The 13,622-nt window shown below is 34.2% G+C and overlaps 1 protein-coding gene across 1 annotated transcript; it reads right to left on the bottom strand.

Moving 5' to 3' along the window:
• Nucleotides 1-7,130: 7,130 nt before the first annotated feature.
• On the bottom strand, nt 7,131-13,047 carry LOC149265571 (uncharacterized). The gene is made up of 7 exons (XM_089404872.1): nt 12,778-13,047; nt 8,793-9,127; nt 8,398-8,631; nt 8,201-8,287; nt 7,887-8,003; nt 7,661-7,786; nt 7,131-7,417 (listed from the first exon to the last, which is right to left on the bottom strand). The coding sequence occupies exons 1-7, from the start codon at nt 12,962-12,964 to the stop codon at nt 7,232-7,234; spliced, it is 1,272 nt and encodes a 423-aa protein (XP_089260998.1). The 5' UTR covers nt 12,965-13,047; the 3' UTR covers nt 7,131-7,231.
• Between the last annotated feature and the right edge of the window lie 575 nt (nt 13,048-13,622).

Here is a 13,622-nt window from a genome sequence, read left to right as displayed (position 1 = left end):
GCACATCTTCCGTATATGCCCAGTTTCCGTATATGCCTACATCTTCCGTATATGCCCAGTTTCCGTATATGCCCACATCTTCCGTATATGCGCACATCTTCCGTATATGCCCAGTTTCCGTATATGCCTACATCTTCCGTATATGCCCAGTTTCCGTATATGCCCACATCTTCCGTATATGCGCACATCTTCCGTATATGCCCAGTTTCCGTATATGCCTACATCTTCCGTATATGCCCAGTTTCCGTATATGCCCACATCTTCCGTATATGCCCAGTTTCCGTATATGCCCACATCTTCCGCATATGCGCACATCTTCCATATATGCCTACATCTTCCGTATATGCGCACATCTTCCGTATATGCCTAGTTTCCGTATATGCCTACATCTTCCGTATATGCCCAGTTTCCGTATATGCCCACATCTTCCGTATATGCGCACATCTTCCGTATATGCCCAGTTTCCGTATATGCCTACATCTTTCGTATATGCCCAGTTTCCGTATATGCCCACATCTTCCGTATATGCGCACATCTTCCGTATATGACCAGTTTCCGTATATGCCTACATCTTCCGTATATGCCCAGTTTCCGTATATGCCCACATCTTCCGTATATGCCCAGTTTCCGTATATGCCCACATCTTCCGCATATGCGCACATCTTCCGTATATGCCCAGTTTCCGTATATGCCTACATCTTCCGTATATGCGCACATCTTCCGTATATGCCCAGTTTCCGTATATGCCTACATCTTCCGTATATGCCCAGTTTCCGTATATGCCCACATCTTCCGTATATGCCCAGTTTCCGTATATGCCCACATCTTCCGTATATGCGCACATCTTCCGTATATGCCCAGTTTCCGTATATGCCTACATCTTCCGTATATGCCCAGTTTCCGTATATGCCCACATCTTCCGTATATGCCCAGTTTCCGTATATGCCCACATCTTCCGTATATGCGCACATCTTCCGTATATGCCCAGTTTGGGCATATGCGCACATCTTCTGTATATGCCCAGTTTCCGTATATGCCCACATTTTCCGTATATGCGCACATCTTCCGTATATGCCCAGTTTCCGTATATGCCTACATCTTCCGTATATGCGCACATCTTCCCTATATGCCCAGTTTCCGTATATGCACACATCTTCCGTATATGCCTACATCTTCCGTATATGCCCACATCTTCCGTATATGCCCAGTTTCCGTATATGCCTACATCTTCCGTATATGCCCAGTTTCCGTATATGCCCACATCTTCCGTATATGCCCAGTTTCCGTATATGCCCACATCTTCCGTATATGTGCACATCTTCCGTATATGCCCAGTTTCCGTATATGCCCACATCTTCCGTATATGCCCAGTTTCCGTATATGCCCACATCTTCCGTATATGCGCACATCTTCTGTATATGCCCACATCTTCCGCATATGCGCACATCTTCCCTATATGCCCAGTTTCCGTATATGCACACATCTTCCGTATATGCCCAGTTTCCGTATATGCCTACATCTTCCATATATGCCCACATCTTCCGTATATGCCCAGTTTCCGTATATGCCTGCATCTTCCGTATATGCCCACATCTTCCGTATATGCCCAGTTTCCGTATATGCCTACATCTTCCGTATATGCCCAGTTTCCGTATATGCCCACATCTTCCGTATATGCGCAGTTTCCGTATATGCCCACATCTTCCGTATATGCGCACATCTTCCGTATATGCCCAGTTTCCGTATATGCCTACATCTTCCGTATATGCCCAGTTTCCGTATATGCCCACATCTTCCGTATATGCCCAGTTTCCGTATATGCCCACATCTTCCGTATATGCGCACATCTTCCGTATATGCCCAGTTTCCGTATATGCCTACATCTTCCGTATATGCCCAGTTTCCGTATATGCCCACATCTTCCGTATATGCCCAGTTTCCGTATATGCCCACATCTTCTGCATATGCGCACATCTTCCCTATATGCCCAGTTTCCGTATATGCACACATCTTCCGTATATGCCCAGTTTCCGTATATGCCTACATCTTCCGTATATGCCCACATCTTCCGTATATGCCCAGTTTCCGTATATGCCTACATCTTCCGTATATGCCCACATCTTCCGTATATGCCCAGTTTCCGTATATGCCTACATCTTCCGTATATGCCCAGTTTCCGTATATGCCCACATCTTCCGTATATGCCCAGTTTCCGTATATGCCCACATCTTCCGTATATGCGCACATCTTCCGTATATGCCCAGTTTCCGTATATGCCTACATCTTCCGTATATGCCCAGTTTCCGTATATGCCCACATCTTCCGTATATGCCCAGTTTCCGTATATGCCCACATCTTCCGTATATGCGCACATCTTCCGTATATGCCCAGTTTGGGCATATGCGCACATCTTCCGTATATGCCCAGTTTCCGTATATGCCCAGTTTCCGTATATGCCCACATTTTCCGTATATGCGCACATCTTCCGTATATGCCCAGTTTCCGTATATGCCTACATCTTCCGTATATGCGCACATCTTCCCTATATGCCCAGTTTCCGTATATGCACACATCTTCCGTATATGCCCAGTTTCCGTATATGCCTACATCTTCCGTATATGCCCACATTCCGTATATGCCCACATATCCTACCATGTGAATATACAAAATCTTGGCCCTTGTTGATCATAGACTTATTGGGCAACTCACTAGGATTTGGCTCTTTCACAAAATTATGAAAACTTGTTTGAAGAATACCTATAAGCCTCATATCAAAAGACACAATGTTGTTGATCTCGTTTCCCGTCAACGATAAAAGTCAACATCCTAGGGACTTTTATATATTCTATGGTGTTTTTATAGAGGTGATACTCCTCTTTCACACACTCACATTTTCTGATTAACTCAAAAATGTGGAATTAAACATTCAACATATTCACCTTTGAGTGGACCATGTGATTTTAAAGAAAATAAATAAAAACAAAAAGAAGTAAATACTATCTAATTAAGTCATTCCATGGCACATATCCATTCACATATCATGAGGGAGACACATTTGAAACAAATACATAGACAAAAAATAAAGAAATGGTCCAAATATTTTAAAGAGCTCTAAAATGATTTCATTCAATATCATAAACAATCATAGGAGAACATTCATGAGATTTCAATGCTTAATTAAAAGTATACGAAACCACAAATTCCATGCGCTCTTGGAAATAGCTATCTATAAGAGTCAAAAAGACATTACAAACTTTAAGTTCAAATAGAGCAGGTGTGTAAAGTACTCTACAAAATTCCTAATACTTAAATGTAAATTGAATGCATTCATCCTTAAGGGACTAGAATGGAACTCGAATGGGACTCTTGAGGAACAATAAATGGTATATATTAAGCTAGAAGAAAGCAAAAGGAATGCAGACAGAATTACAAATGTATAACAAACTTTACAAAGTTGGATGATTTAAGACTAGGGAGAAATAAATGGGAATTGCTTCAAATAAAATATAGAACACTCACAAAATTGCAAAAGGATGACCGACTTAATGAATTATCTATCCCTTATAGCATCAAATGTTGGAGTATACATTAGTCTTTGCATATTTGTTAATCTAACCAATGGGGAAGTTATTCAGGATTAACAATTTCATTTAAATATTTTCTAAGCCATTCTTTAATATAATCCATAGGAAGGACGATTATGTCGTGTCTTACATCTAATGCAAAAGTATGCTCATATGTTTCTTTTGTATTTGAACATAATTGATTGATGACTGATAGTTGGTCTTCATTCTCATTATTATATGTAACTAACCATTTTTTTATTTCTTCCTTCAAAGAATTTGTTAAGTTGTCGAACTCATTACCCCATAATGTCTTAATAACTTCCAATTCTTGTAGCACATCTTTTGGAACTAACATGGAGTCTGTAATCATTCTTGACCCTTGAATATCTTCAACAACTTTAATACATTTAAAGAAACTATTGCTTCGTTAGTCATTAATCTTTGTACACTCAAAAATAGCATCATTTAACATTTTGATTCTAGCATATAATCTTGCCTTTATCTATTTTATTTGCTCCCCATTTGAAATCCCTTGTTGGGTTTTTTATGCCTACTCAATATGAAGATGCACTAGGGACTAAAACTAATTGAACCAAAGTATGATTTCTTATTAACAAAAAATTAATGCTATGAAAATTACCTACATGTTTTTTTTAGGCATTAAGGTTCAAAAATTGATTTAATGGAGGTATGATTCTTTATTATCAAAAATACAACCTTACACAAGTGTTACACGGAAGCATAGTCCTTGCCATTGAAAATAGGGATTATGTTGCTAGAAAATTTGCACATAGAAGGTGATAACATGATACATATAAAGTATACTATGAAATATTTAAACTAATATTAATATAATATGGAGAATATTAATATATATCTTTCATATTTGTAAGATAACAGAAAATGATTATTCTATGAAATTGTTTTACAAAGCACAATTGTATTCATAGTTATACATGACAAAGTTTAGTAATTTATATTTTCCAGAAAAAAAAATCTTGTAATTCAATTACAAAGTAGTAACTTTGGTAGGACTTGTTCAAATCACATTTACATTATGTGCATATACAACTAAATGGATGTCACATTTCTATAGATCTAAATTACAAATTGTTTAGTACAATGCACAATTACATAGTGTTGGTCAATTTGGCATGGCGCTTAACATGATGCTAGAGTTTGTCGAGACTAATAATGTGAAAATTGTGAGGGATTTTTCTTGGGTTTCTTTTGGCCTAAGCATTCAACCATTGACCATTGAAAATTGTAAGGGATATTTATTGGGTTTCCTTAGCCTTAGCATTCAACCATTGACCATCTCATAACTTCGTTTATGTTTTGAAAAAGACATGAAGAAACAATATTTAATAATGTTTCTTTGGTTTTTCTAAAAATTATCATACTATCTTTAATAACTTTGAAAAATAATGAAGAAAATAGGAATTCAAGTAGAGTGGAGAAGGACTAATTTCTAATTATATGAAAATTTCATTGTAAAATTGAGGATTTCAATAAATGATAAAATTAGAAGAACTAGTCAAAATCAAGGGTAAAATAGAAATGAAATAAGAATGTATCCTCTATTTGACTTATATATAAATTAGTTAGAAAATTGAATCATAAAGAATAAAGGAAGTATACATATAAGAAGTCATACTTTGTTATTATTAATTTACATAGATGATGTTGTGTTATTAACAAATCGTAAAGATACTTGTGATAAAAATATAATCATTTCATATAATAGTGACATTTTCTTCTTAGTAACAACAACAATTTTATATGGTTGTTCTTTGAGCTATAGAGTTAGTTAAAGAATCCTGAAAGAACGTTATCTATTCTATAAATAGTAAATGAAAAAAATAATAATAACAACAATTTTATATAGTTGTTGTATGGGTTATAGAATTAGTTGAAGAATCATAGAAAAATGTTGAAAAGATTAACAAAATGTGTTTAGTAAAACAATTATGTATTAAAATACAAATTGGTTAGAGAAACATTAATTTATTATATATATTATCAAATTTAATCATAAAAATATAAATAAATACAAATAAAAATTATTTACTCAAATAAAAGTTAAACAAAGGTTATGTGTCTCACATAGAATGTTAAGAAATCTATAAATAAATCTCAACTAATAATACATCTAAAGGAAAATTTATATACATAAAAATATGTATTTTACAAAAATGAAATAAAATTGAGAACTGAGTACATGTAACGAAACATGATAGTATTCATGAAAAAATAAATGAAAATACTTCATGCAAACATAAGCATTTTTTGTTCTCAATCCCACATAAATTTATTCTATATATTGATATTATTCATGAAAAAATAAAATGAAAATACTTCATGCAAACATAAGCATTTTTTGTTCTCAATCCCACATAAATTTATTCTATATATGTGTGATCTATCCATATAGCATATAATTTTTGTTTCACTCCAAAATCTTATTTGTGAATATAGACTGATTGGATATTGATAATGCATTTTGCATGTAAAGTAAAGATGGATTAAAATGTCTATGAACCATTGTAAAGTAATCTGAGTTAAAGGCTCTTCTTCATCCTTATGCTTCTTGCACTCCTTTTTACAGATCATTGCACTTCTTTGTCATTCTCTAACTTCAATGTTTAAAAACAAAGTTAAGGCAAGGCAAGTGAAACAAGAAAAGAGAATCGAAAAGAACCAAATAAATATTTATTACTATAAAATGTTCATATTAAAAAATAGGTATACATTTCTTTTAGTAAAAACTTTCCAAAAACTAAAATTGTTAATTCATTTCTAAAAATTCTATTTTTTTAATTTTATTTTAAAAATAAAATTAAACAAAATCATATATTATTTCATATAAAAAATAAATTAATATATAGTAATCAAGAAAATTCTCTATTTTGTATATAAAATAGTAAGACATTTTTAAATACCCAAATGATATATATATACTATAATTTTATAATTTTAAAAAATTAAATATTAAAACATGTAATCTTTTAGTATTTTTGAGTATTCAATTATTTATCAAAACTAACCCATTTATATATTATTTCATATATTATTCCAGATAAAAAAGATAATCATTAGGGAATTAAAAAACATGTGAATGTATAAGTTTTTTCTCCATGCAAGTTTGATTGAAAAAATAATATCGTTTCTAGTAAGCATAAAATGTAATGAAAAATAAAAACTAAAGTTAACTCTGTTTAAATTGAAGCTGTATAAAATATAAAACAAGACACGGTGTTGATGCAGGCAAGAACGAAAGTTTAGACGTTTAAAATTTTGGAACTTAACTAATATTGTTTGTTTTTCATATCCACTAGCGACTTCTAACGTAGTTAAAAGAATTTTGGTGGCAAAAATGTATATATCCTTTTTGAATCCAGGACTTGCCATTTTCAAGCACAACGTCACCAAAAATAATTTAATTTTAAAAAAAAAATATTTGGAATTGGATTTATTTACAAAATTACAAAATATCTTAGATGTTGGCATTTTAAAGACATACTTAGCATGTGGAAACAATTTTTGGAAAAAAAAAATGATGTATTAAAAAGTCTAAAAAAAACAGAGATTACATATATTGAAACTGTCCTTGTAGCCCCTTTATAGATAAAACAATGGCTAAAGTTATATTATTGTAGCCTAAGTCATTTAAACTTGCTGGAATCTTTAGCCTTCAAAGTAGCAAACCTAGTGGGTTTAGTGAGAGCAATGCTAGTTGAACATATATGCTCTATGTATTGTTTGCGTGACTTGAACCCACGAGCTTTCAAGTCCTTTGGCGTGATTTTGGTCCTTTTAACCATAGCATCAACATTTATCTTTTTTGTTTTCTGTGGAAATTAAAACATTATCAATAAATATCAAAATCCACATAGATATAATGAAAATATGCTGACCATGTAACGAATATGAAAATACATTTCATTGACTAGCTATCAATAAATATCAAAATCTATATAGATATAATGAGAATATGGTGAACATCTAAGGAATATGAAAAGAAATTACATTAACTAGTCATAAAAAAATACGTCAATGTTATTATGAGCTAAGATATGTAGTATATAACTTACCTCTCCTAATTTATCTTGAAGTCTAGGTGAATGCCGCAATCGTTGAGGAGAATGTGATTTTTGCTGAGTATCATGTCCACCATCATACATGTGCAAAGGTGTTTTAGGAGATGTATATTCATTACTCTGAACATTAGATTATACATAGATATAAGTATGTGAATCAAAAAGAATTAAATGTAAAAATATGATAAAATTATAAGAGTATAAATAAATATAGTCTTACCTTGCATTGTGACATTGGACATGAAGATGGTTGTAGCATTTGAACCATTTCATTTCCATTCTTCTTAAGGCTTCTACAAGGGGTTTTCATTGATTGTGATGGTTCCAAAGGGAACACCTGCACCATAAATAAGAAATAACACACACGCACATAATAAAAAAAAATCAAAGATAAGGATATATAACACAGGACATCCATTTCTCATCCCATCATTATGGTAAAACATAACAATTTAATCCCATCATTATGGTAAAACATAACAATTTATATATTAATATTTTCGCTGGAATAGGTTATATGGATTAAAAACTTACTGGCCCAGTAACCCCTTGAAAACCTTGAAATCTAGGTGAGCGTCGCAATGGTTGGTGGCTTGAATTTGGGGAATTTTGTTGATTAGGCTATGCATATCAATAACAATGAGAAATTAGTATACAATTATAATAAATATAAATATTATTTAATGTTAAAATGTCTAAAAAATTAATATCTGCAAAAAAATGGACTCAACTGAGTTGTCATTGTCCTGATTGGTTTCATCAAAGTTTAATATATGGCTGTGCCCATCTGATCCTTCTTCCCCCACATCATCGGGAACCTCAGTGCTTGCTTTCTCTTTTATAGCAATATCTATGCGCTTCATTGTCTGCATGCGTCTAAGAGGTAGACTCTGATCCCAACGTTGAATTTTTTCACAAATCCTTTGCTTCGAAGTGTCATTAAGCTGATCAAATGTAGCAACTGACTGTGAAAACAAGTTTCAATGAATTTAGTCCACAACAATAAATTAATATTAATAGAAAACATATACAAATAAATACTAATAAATACTTACAACTGAATGAATTTCTTCATTGACAATATTAATAAAAAATCATATACAAATAAATACTAATAAATACTTACAGCTGAAAGAATTTCTTCATTGACAAATCTTTTATATGCTTGTTGTCGTGCACGACATAGCCTTGCATCTAAGTCATATTGTATTTTGGCATTTTGCCTTTTAACTGCACTTGTTGATTTGACCGCCCATGTAGCATTTGCATCTTTTGCTCGACCTCTTTGACGTGGAGGAATTGGTGGGAGATTGTGGGTGGTAGCGCGATGATGATTAAGGCCACATAACTTAGATCGACTCAAATTCCCCGCACAGCCACCAACAAGACAAGTGAACACTTGCTTGGTGCCTTTGATAGTTACCTCCCATTCATGTCTAATTTCCTCCATTTTCTTACTTCCTTATAAATGAATATGTAAACAACAATGTTGTTAAAAACATCATAAAAACAGATTAAAATAAAAATCAATATTCATATCTATTTTTTTGTGGTCACTGTTGCACATCCGGCAAGGACAAAGTCTGTAAGTGCTTTCATCCACTGATTTTAGTCTGATTTTAGTTTAACGATTATGTTTTTTTCTTTGGAATTTCTTGAAAGAAAAAAATTGTAGAGATTTTAGTAAATGTAAATAAAAATTATGTGTTTTTGACGGTGTTAAATTTATTTCTTAGAGTAGCTTCAAACTGCATTATCATTGGCATTATTAAAGGGCCCATTGGGCTGTTCATCACTTCTTGTGGGAGCCTAAGGATGAAATCTGGGGTGTTGCAGCCAACCAAAAACTGTGCAACCTCATTGCTGAAGTTGTTACAGTTATGGTGCAACAAACTATATGTTTCAGCTGTATAGCGAGGGCTTATTTCTTCCAGGAATTCTTCAAACATTTCCATCGGGACGTGAGTGAAATCCAAATAAATTTGCAATGTACAACTTGTCACACAAAATTCTGATATAAAACAGCAATGATAGTAACTATTTAATGATTTTGATCGAAAAGTCATGCAAAAGATTCTGAAAGTACAAACATGTCTCAATAATCTAAATCCAAATCGCATGCAACAGCCTAGCGAAAGCACAGGGTGGCATTTGAATATCGCCACATAATGCTCAATATTTAAATGTAGAGCAATGCCATTTCGTCCATCAGCTGAATTAAATTACAGAAAATAGAGTTCTGTACAGTTTTAATGGCATCGCCATTATAAAATCTCAGGGAATCTGGGCATAATATTTCATGCGGATATATTCGAATCTGTTTAAGAACAAAAATATATACACATGACCAAAGGCAGTATGTGTATATACATATGCGTTTGTGTATATATTCAAAGCAGTACACAGATATTTAGTCAAATGCGGATTTTACAGTTACAGTGTACGTCTGAGAAGACTGAGATGGTCATGCAGTTTGAAAGAGCATTCATGGTGAAAACTGATGGAAGCATTTAAGCCATAAAATGCCAAGTGTAAGCCGAACATTGGAATAAATTTATTAATTTGCAGACAAACTATATTTTCAGGCTTTTAATTCAAATGTCCTACGAATCATTATAACAATAATGCCTGTTAAAAACATCATAAAAACAGATTAAAATAAAAATCAATATTCATATCTATTTTTTTGTGGTCACTGTTGCACATCCGGCAAGGACAAAGTCTGTAAGTGCTTTCATCCACTGATTTTAGTCTGATTTTAGTTTAACGATTATGTTTTTTTCTTTGGAATTTCTTGAAAGAAAAAAATTGCAGAGATTTTAGTAAATGTAAATAAAAATTATGTGTTTTTGACGGTGTTAAATTTATTTCTTAGAGTAGCTTCAAACTGCATTATCATTGGCATTATTAAAGGGCCCATTGGGCTGTTCATCACTTCTTGTGGGAGCCTAAGGATGAAATCTGGGGTGTTGCAGCCAACCAAAAGCTGTGCAACCTCATTGCTGAAGTTGTTACAGTTATGGTGCAACAAACTATATGTTTCAGCTGTATAGCGAGGGCTTATTTCTTCCAGGAATTCTTTAAACATTTCCATCGGGACGTGAGTGACACCCAACTCAACCACTTTCCACGGTTTTCCATAAGGAGTTTGCCCTGTAGGGCTGTGTTGAATACCACCCCCAAAGTAATACACCTTCCCATAAACTACCACACCGGTATGCCAAATTCCTTCAATGGCTTTTCCAAGAAAACTAGTTGAGAGTTGACGAGCAAGTATTCAAACACTGTATTTACAAACACTGTATTTACAAAAATAAAATTTTTGAGATTTTTACCCAAATCCAAAATTCACTATAATAATAACATGTTTAGATCTTTGTGGCAATTGGATTGGATCACTTTGTGGGATATACTCCAGACAATCGAAAGGTGAAAACAGAAATAAATTTTAGATTCCATGGATTAGTTCTGTTTTGTGATTAAATTTCCTGTGAAATTATATTTTTAAGAGTATTGAGTTGATTTTGAAAATGGACAGCTTCCGTCTCAACACCAGCTATTGTTTGCATCTCGTTGGGTTCAGTTTTATTAGTATGTATGATCATTATAGCTCTCTACCGTTCAAATCAGCTTCTTCTTGCATACTACCGTTCAAATCAGCTTCTTCTTGCATACTAATACTAGTCCAAATCATAGCTCACATTTTTCCTCTGAACACAAATATGAGATCACTTCAAAACTTCCACGATGCATGCATCTATATGTACATGTCTTATGACTTTAAATTCTTTTCTGATCTTGAATCTAGAATATGCTTGTTTGCTTTGAGCTAAACTATTTCAATGGGACTGAGTCAATTTACTGATATGTGCTACAGAGAATAGTTACCGTTCTGCTAAAGTTTTCAGTGCCTTGTCCTGGAGTTGGTCTTTGAAATCACCTCTTGTCTGCAAAGATACTGTTGGATTGCTCAACACTGGTGAACCTTACTCACAGGGAAGCCATTGCGCGACCTTGGAGAGACTTTGTGCTTGGGAGAAGAAGCTCTATGAGAAAGTCAGGGTATTTGTCTTTCAACTTGACCTCTTTTTCCTTATTTTCTTGATCCCATATATTGAACGGCTATTTTTGTACTTAAATATTGTTGCCCACTTTACTCATACATAGCGAATGAAATCATCTGTTAGGTTTGCAATGGCCAACAGTGCAAAGCCATTTTTTAGCAAATCTTTGCTGTGGAATAAATTAAGAAGCTGAATCCAGAGAAATTACACTGTTCTGATGCAAGATCCTGAGAATATTCAGAACCTTTTAAAATCAAATAGAGAAGATATTAAGACAATTTTTCTATCTAAATTAGTTATAGCTCTTAAAGATTTGTTTAAGGACACCAGCATAATTCTTCATTTTTTGCTTTGATAGGCATGGCTTGTCTGATTGTATGTAACGGTGGTTAATTTTTACCAGTTATTTTTATGGCTTCACAAAACGGAGAATCTGCAAAGATAACGTTACAGAAGAAAATGCGACTGTTGCGCAGTCAGCAATCAAAAGGTTATGAAGAAACAAAGATTAACAAAACGAGAAGAGATATAGAGATGCTGCAATGTTATATACTGCAAGAACGTGAGGATGTAATTACAATTTCAGCATCAATTTTGAACCTGAAAGAGAACCAATTGTACCCACAGCTTGTTGAGCTTAGAAGGGTAAAAACGAACATGTGACGCCTATGAGTTTTACTGCTTGTTCAGTTTACTGTTCTTGATATTGCTTTGTATTACTATTCTCGTTCAGTTGATTGCTTTGGATATGCTGCGTTATCTTTTCCTTGTATTTGGTGGTATTTAAATATTTTAGAATTCTGCCTGCTAAATTGTTGATATATAGTGAACATGTATTTTCAATTCTTGCTAAGAGTATATGTTTATGCTTGTGTTAGAGATTAGGAAAAGCCTTTATGCTCACATACGAGTGCTGTCATTCAATATCAGTACAAATTAAAGCGACCGAAACCAGGAAAACTGTAGTAGAAACTTTAAAGCGACCGGATCCAAACCAGGATAAGTGAGGCGAATCAAAAGGCCTGATCAAGGAACAACAGCACTAACCTTGCAGACCGCTGCTCTCGATAACTAGTGGCCAGGTGCTCCAGGTCTGCGCTGTTCCGAATTGCCGAAGGTGCTCCAGGTCTGCGCTGTTCCGAATTGGGGAATTGAACTGCAGATAATCTCCCGGGACTTTGAAGGCCGGAGGAGGTTGGTGAGCTCTCCCCTCCGGCATTAATCCTGATGCCATCAATACGATGTGAGGGATGTCCTGGGAACTGCACCGGCGGCGGATCCATACTTCGGCAGATTTACTTCATCAATACAATGCCATGAATGAACTGCAAGGTTGGCGGCGGGCAGGTCGGAGAGGGCTTTTTGCTGGGCAGCCGGAAAGGTATGGTCGATGCCGTCGATGCTGTCGCCGGGCTCTGACAGAGGTACCCCCATAGCATTAACTTTGCTATGGGGGTGGAAATAGGAATTGCCTACAGCTTTGCAATTTTCATTTATGGTTATAAAAGTTAATCAATATTTAAGAAAAGGTAAGCAAATGTGTTAAATGTAGTGGATATCAGCGTGAAAAGTGTTACGATAACAATCGTGCTGTGTTTTTATAGTTTGAAAGTTCATTTGAATATACTTGTGATGCATGTTGCCACCGCAATATGCTTTTACAAGCCTAAGTCTGCAGTGAAGCTTCTAAATGTGGAAGAGAAAAAATTAATGTAGGATATCATTAATTTGTTATGTCTCTCAGTGATTCCAAATTTGTTATCAAAAGTAAAGTGTTCGGAAAAATATTTCCCCGTTTGATGTGATGTCTAAAAAATATTTCCTCGTTTGATGTGATGTCTAAAAAATATTTCCTCGTTTGATGTGATGTCTAATATTGGTGTATTAATGCC

This window comes from Pinus tabuliformis, chromosome 6, assembly GCF_031772625.1.
Source record: "Pinus tabuliformis cultivar Carrire ecotype Pingquan chromosome 6, CPIR1, whole genome shotgun sequence".
NCBI lineage: Eukaryota > Viridiplantae > Streptophyta > Pinopsida > Pinales > Pinaceae > Pinus > Pinus tabuliformis.
This window is presented reverse-complemented; position numbering and strand designations above follow the sequence as displayed.

Bases quoted from the DNA above. Each gene is read 5' to 3' on its own strand.
- LOC149265571 (XM_089404872.1), bottom strand. From the start codon at position 12,964: ATGGCATCAGGATTAATGCCGGAGGGGAGAGCTCACCAACCTCCTCCG. The intron at 9,128-12,777 runs GTTAGTGCTGTT...TTCATTTATAAG, and splicing joins CGAGAGCAGCGGTCTGCAAG to GAAGTAAGAAAATGGAGGAA. The intron at 8,004-8,200 runs GTAAGTTTTTAA...TTTATGGTGCAG, and splicing joins TTCAAGGGGTTACTGGGCCA to GTGTTCCCTTTGGAACCATC.